The following is a 6,000-nucleotide window of genomic DNA, read 5'->3' on the forward strand; positions in this document are numbered from 1 at the left end:
ACACCTGAACGTTTTGTAGCGCGTTCTACGCTCGACAAACGCTCTCCAAAACGCTCAAAAATATAAATCCCATTGTATTCAATGGTCTCGTTCCCACCTTGGCGTATTTCCGCCCGTCCCTAACGCGCTACAAAACGGCCCACGCCTGAAAAGGTACAGGTACTACTTTGGGCCGTTTTGTTGCGCGTTTCCATTGTGATACAGCCAAGTAGCCTTTGGAAACGCGCGACGGTCGCACAACTTTTTTACTGCGAATCGCGGTAAAAAAACGCGCAACAGACGCGCATATGCAATACGCCTAGGTGTGAACGAGACCTTATTGTGTGTGTTTTTTGCTTCATGTCAGTTCCCTGTAATACTGATAGACACAAACATCCATTTTGTGTTCAAGGCTTAGATCCTATTTGTTAAGCAAACATACACAAATAATTTGCCACGTAAGTAAAAGGCTGTTGACCTTCTCTGAATACATGATTAGCTGTTGTATTATATTTTCCCAGTGTAAACACCTATAATATAAACAAATGAGGATGGCCTTAGGCCCCATTCACACTCAGCGACACTAAGCTCGAGCGGGTCCGCGCAGCCGGGATAGCGCGACTGTTCGGGCGACCTTCACCGTCGGGCTGCATGCAAAAATAGAAAAAGAGTCCTGCACAAGCAACGTGCAACAGCGACGTGCAACAGCGACGTGCAATAGCGACGGGCGATATGGAGCTGTACAATAGAACAGCTCTATTGAAAATCATTGGACGGCGGCTTCTCGCGATATCACGGCAGAAATCGCGCGATTAAATGCCCAGTGTGATTGGGCACTTAGGGCTTGTTCACAGCAAGTGCGGAGCAGTTACAGAGCAGATGAAAACTGCATTCAATGTATTCCAATGGTATTTTGGGCTCTAGTTCACACCAGAGCGTTCAGTTCCAGAGCATGTGGAAAAACTGCAGCATGCCCTATTTTTTCGGACCAAACGCACCAAAACGCATGCAAACGCCCATTTTAGGCTAAAAAAAAAACGGCCCGGAAAGCGGCAAAACACACTGCATGTGCAGAAATTTATGCAGATCTGGTCCGGATTTGATGTGAATAAGCCCTTAGCCACCTCCCGTCCATTTCCGTTTCTGAACGGCTGAACGGGAGCCTTATAGGAGCGGAAGGACATCTTAAGATGTCCTTTCCCTCCCCCCCGCTCGTGTGCGGTGCCCAGCGCGCACATGAGTGGGGAAACTGTCAGAAATGTAAACAGCCAGCGATGGCTGTTTACATTCAAGCGATCGGGCGTCCGATCGCTCCTAGTAGTTGCGGGTGTACACCGCCTCCCCGCCGTCTCTGTCTCCGCCGCTGCCGGTCCCAAGATCAGCTGTGCCCGGTGCAGCTGGGATCGGCATGGCGACTCTGTCAGTGGAGATCAAAGGTAGGTCAGTACACGATCTCCCTTTTGATCTCCTCTCCGGTCCCTGAATGCAGGAAGTGATGTATATTACATCACTTTCGCATTCAGTGTCACTCACCGGCAACAGATGCCAGTGAGAAACTGCTGAAGCAGATTTCTGCTTCATCAGCTTCTCTGGGGGTCCCTAGGTGACATTAGGGGTCTTAGAGACCCCTGATGTCTCCATAAAGAGTACCTGTCATGTGAATTGGCTATCACATAGGGGGTTTCTTAGCCCCTATGTGATAGCAATAAAGTTAAGTGTAAAAAAAATAAAATAAAGATACTTAAAAAAAAGTCGCAAATACATTTTTTTTTTTAAATAACACAACATTTTTTTAAAGTCCCCCAAACCCCACATACACACGCAAAACATGCGTTGGGTGCGCCAATGTGCGAAAACAACTATTCCGCCTATTGTGCCACACATGTTACATATCGTCGCGAACGTCAGAGTACAAGCAATAATTTTAGGCCCATTAAAGGCGAACTATGGGGTTAGGGCTTCTCCTAAGGGTAACGGAAGAACACAAACTAGCGTCCTCCTGTCACCCAAAGCTCAGTATGCAGCTTGCGGTATACTGAGACGCCGCAGCTGAAACAGAGCCCGACAATTATGCCTGGATCCACCCAGCTGCGTGAGTGACAGCTTGCTCTGCCTATCTAGAGGCAGAGCCAGCTGTATCTGCGCCCTCCCCCGTCCGTTCCGCCAGTCAGCACTGGAGGATCGGACAGGGGAGGGGGGAATCCAGTCCCTCGCCTGTCATGGCTCTCTGCAGGGATAGGATCACGAAGTGAGCGAGCGCCGGTATGTGTTCGCTCACTTCCCGATCTACTGAGCCGACCTGTGACAGTTTAATTGTCACAGGTCGGCTAGAACTATGAGGATGGTTGAAAATCACTCACCTCATAGTTCTCCTTTTAATTACTGATAACACTAAACTGATGAGCGGTAAAAGCTTTTAAAGCGCGGTCGTGTGCACAATTTTAAGGCTTGACATGTTTTGGTGTCTATTTAGCCGACGTGACCCCATCTTTTATATTTTACCAAAAGGTGATAATAAATGTTTCATAACATTTCATAGGCAAACAGGTTTTTTTTCAGAATTAAGTGTACTTTTTTGCTATATAGTAAAAAATAAAAACCCGCAGTGGTGATTAAATACCACCAAAAGAAAGCTCTATGTGTCCCCAAAAATGGTATAAAATTAATTTCAGTACAGCGTTGCATGGCGGAATAAATGTCAGTCAGAGTACCGCAGCGCTGAATACTGAAAAATGGCCTGGCCAGGAAGGGGGGGTGTAACACCCCGGTCTTCAAGTGGTTAAACAAATTCTCCATAACAAAAAGCCTTCCCCCTTTGCTAGGCTGATAAAGGGAGCAGCATTGTTAGGCTGACAAAGTGGAAAGACTATACTCTGAAACATTATTTTCTTTTAGCTCTGCTATGTTAAAGACTAACCTGTATTTTCTAGCACTTTTTTGTTACTCTGCAATTGGCTTGTCTCTCCGATTGCAGCTATCGGGTGCCACTGTTTCTGGTCTTGGGTCCTTTAAAGCTCCTAAGATCTCAACGACTTTCCCCTTGCACCCACCTTTCCAACTCTTTCTGTACAGAGATTGGAAACACCATGATAAACTGTTTGCTCCCACAAAGTGCTTATTGGCCTTTTACCCTTTGGGGAGGATTTTGTGCAAAAGTGGCCTATTCCACTGTGAATCCGGCAGTGTCCCACCTTAAAAAAATAGTGCTTACTATTCTAGTAGAGGAGGCACCTTTTTTTTATTAATCTACATTTTATTTATTGAAAAAGCTTTTCTTTCCGACCAAAATATATAACGTAGAAAAACGTCTCCTTTTTAAAGGAAGACGCATGCAAAAAATAAATAAATCCCAAACTGTTAGCAGTGGTATAACCCACATGTTAGAGACTTCCTGTGTCCCTCAATGGAGTCAAAGAAAAGGAGTTACTCAGAGTATAAAAATCCTTTTCTTTAAAAGTTTTGGCTAGTGTAGAGGGAAGGGTTAAAGCCTGCACCAGTTTTTTTTTTTTTTTTTTCAGTCTCTGTACCATTGTGTAAATTTTCCTTCACTTCTTGACCCAGAGATGCAACAGTAAGTTCTCCTAAAATAAGAGAATCCCCTTGAAGTGTCACCATGAAAAGATTTCCCTTCATCACTTCTGAGCTTTTACATTTTGGATTTCCCCTCACTTTATGTTTAGGTGACAGTTGTCACCTGGTCATATAGCGGGACAAAGTTTCCCAATGGGGACACAAATGGCAAAAACATCTGACAGAAGGTCTAACCCTCCCCCAGTGTATCCAAAACGTTTTGCCTAAAGGTACACTTTAAGATTCCCTATCCTACAAAAAGAATTAATGATAGCTGCAGCAATTCAAATATAGTCCCTTTACACCACGGAAGAAACATTGTAAAAGATGTTTTTGTTCTAAAAGGCATGATATTTAGGACTTTAGAGAAGTCCAGAAAAGCTGTGCAAAGTGCAGTATTTTGTGACCGCCAATCATAATTTATCTTTGCGGATTTACCTGTGGATCTTTTTTATGTGCTTGATTCATCCCAAGATGTGACCGAACTCTACTCCTGCAAGATGTCTGGATATGATTTGGTGATGGGATCTGGCTTGCAGACACTGCAGTGTTCAAAAAATAAAGGAACCGGGTGGTCTTAACTGTGCCGTGAAAAAGTTAGTATGCTGTTTATAGCATTTCCTGTGTTTATCTTAGAGAACTCAGCCAGTTCTTCTCTTGGACTGTTGTAGAGATCTCGGCATTGGAGTGGTTAGGTTATTTAGCAAAAGACACTGGGCAGGGCTGGCACCTCTTAGTTAAAATACTGTCTGTTGTCAGCCCACAACAAGGCTTATGAACTGAGTGGATTTCTGGCAGATCATCGGGGGCTTGTCTGTACTTGCAGGGTCTTTTAATGGGATAAAACATGGGAAAATATGCGTGTATAACAGAGATGTATTGCATATGCGTGGCTCAGTGTACAGTTCCAAGAAGATTGCAAAGACATACAAAGGGGCTGATTTATAAATCTTTGTATGACACTACCAGCTATATGCTGAAAGGCAGATTCAAAAATAAAAACAGCAAGAAGTTTTCCTGGCACACTCACAAGCTAGCATGTAAAAAAACTGGATACACGTCACATTCCGTGTGCACCTTGCTGTAAAGCTGGTGACGAATTGATGAGTGCGTTTGTCGTCTGTTTTGCTTGACAGATTTAAAAATAAGTCCCATTAGTCCCTACTGCAATAAAAGTCTACCTACCAGGATTTTTTTTTTTCAACGTATAGTTCCACTTATTTGTTTGTTTTTTGGCCTTGATATCCTATTAACTGGTGTTAATAACATATGTACATGCCACCCATCTTTCATCAGGCATATTCAGTACAGTCTAACAAAGGCTATGTGTAAAGTGTAGTAACACATGACACACAAATCAAATCAGATATTCATTTGCAGGATGAGATCACATTAATCAATCTGATGGAAAAAACCTTTCTGAGTTGCTTGTATCATATGTTGATGTGGTTTTGTTTTGTAGGTTGTAGTCTACGAGCCTTGAACCGTGTCCTTCATGATGAAATAATTAATAAACCCATGGATACACTAAAGCTTGCCATACCTTCTGGGATCTACACCCTGCAAAATAACCTTCTGTATGTTGCACTGTCCAATCTTGATGCGGCAACTTATCAGGTAACCTCATTGTACAGCAATGTGTATATGTATTAGGTGCACCGAAACAAACCAAAATAAAAAAAATGTCAGGTCGAAACCGAAAATGTTTTTTATTTTAACTTTTTCAATTTTATAAACTTTTTAATATTTATTTTTATTTATTTTTTTATTAAATATTTTTATTTTTTACGTTACTTTTAGGGGATTCTGGGAATATATTAGGGGTCTAAACAGACCCCTGATTTTTCCCTTTTAAAATAGAAAAAGAGATTGAGGATTGAGTCCTCAATCTCTTGTTCTGCAGCCTGTTATAAATGAACAGGAATCCTCTGTACTGAGTGTTCCTGCTCATTCATAACATGAGAACATAGTATGTTTACTATGACCACAATCATGAATGAACAGGAGGTGATGTAGATCACTTCCCATTGATTCATAATTGAGGATATAGTAGTCATACTATGTCTCCAATTATTTACAAACACTCAGCGATCACTGAGTGTTTGCATTGGCTCTCCTTCCTAACACTCTGTCACAGTATGCTGAGCGAGCGGGGGAAGGAGGATAGCTCAGCCTCCTGTGACAGCGCTGGCTGTCTCCGCCCACATCTCTCTCCCAATCTGTGACAGGAGGCTGAGCGTTGTGGGAGGAGAGACACCGGCTGTTCACATCGCTCGGCCGCCTGTTCAAGTTTCCCTCCTCTCAGCTGGGACACAGAGCAGCGCCCAGCGCGGAGGAGAGAAAGAACGGACGCACCACTATATCGGCCAGAAAATTGCACTTTCGGCATTTTGCCAAAAGTGCCATTTGCGGCCTATATATCTCTGCATCCCTAATATATGTAGCCCTGTT

At 43.2% G+C, this 6,000-nt stretch overlaps 1 protein-coding gene across 4 annotated transcripts in view; it reads left to right on the plus strand.

Moving 5' to 3' along the window:
* SLC35A3 (solute carrier family 35 member A3) overlaps positions 1–6,000 on the plus strand; it is a 36,630-nt gene that overhangs the window by 20,430 nt on the left and 10,200 nt on the right. For all 4 annotated transcript variants that reach the window (XR_001942103.1, XM_018572476.1, XM_018572477.1 and 1 more), the window contains exon 3: positions 5,012–5,166. Coding sequence is in view for 3 of the 4 variants with exons in the window: in XM_018572476.1 (XP_018427978.1) it covers positions 5,012–5,166 (155 nt within the window). In the remaining variant the exon portion in view is untranslated. The remainder of the gene's footprint in view (positions 1–5,011; positions 5,167–6,000) is intronic.

Source organism: Nanorana parkeri, unplaced genomic scaffold (assembly GCF_000935625.1).
Source record: "Nanorana parkeri isolate BGI_ZX_2015 unplaced genomic scaffold, ASM93562v1 scaffold2045, whole genome shotgun sequence".
Taxonomy (NCBI): domain Eukaryota; kingdom Metazoa; phylum Chordata; class Amphibia; order Anura; family Dicroglossidae; genus Nanorana; species Nanorana parkeri.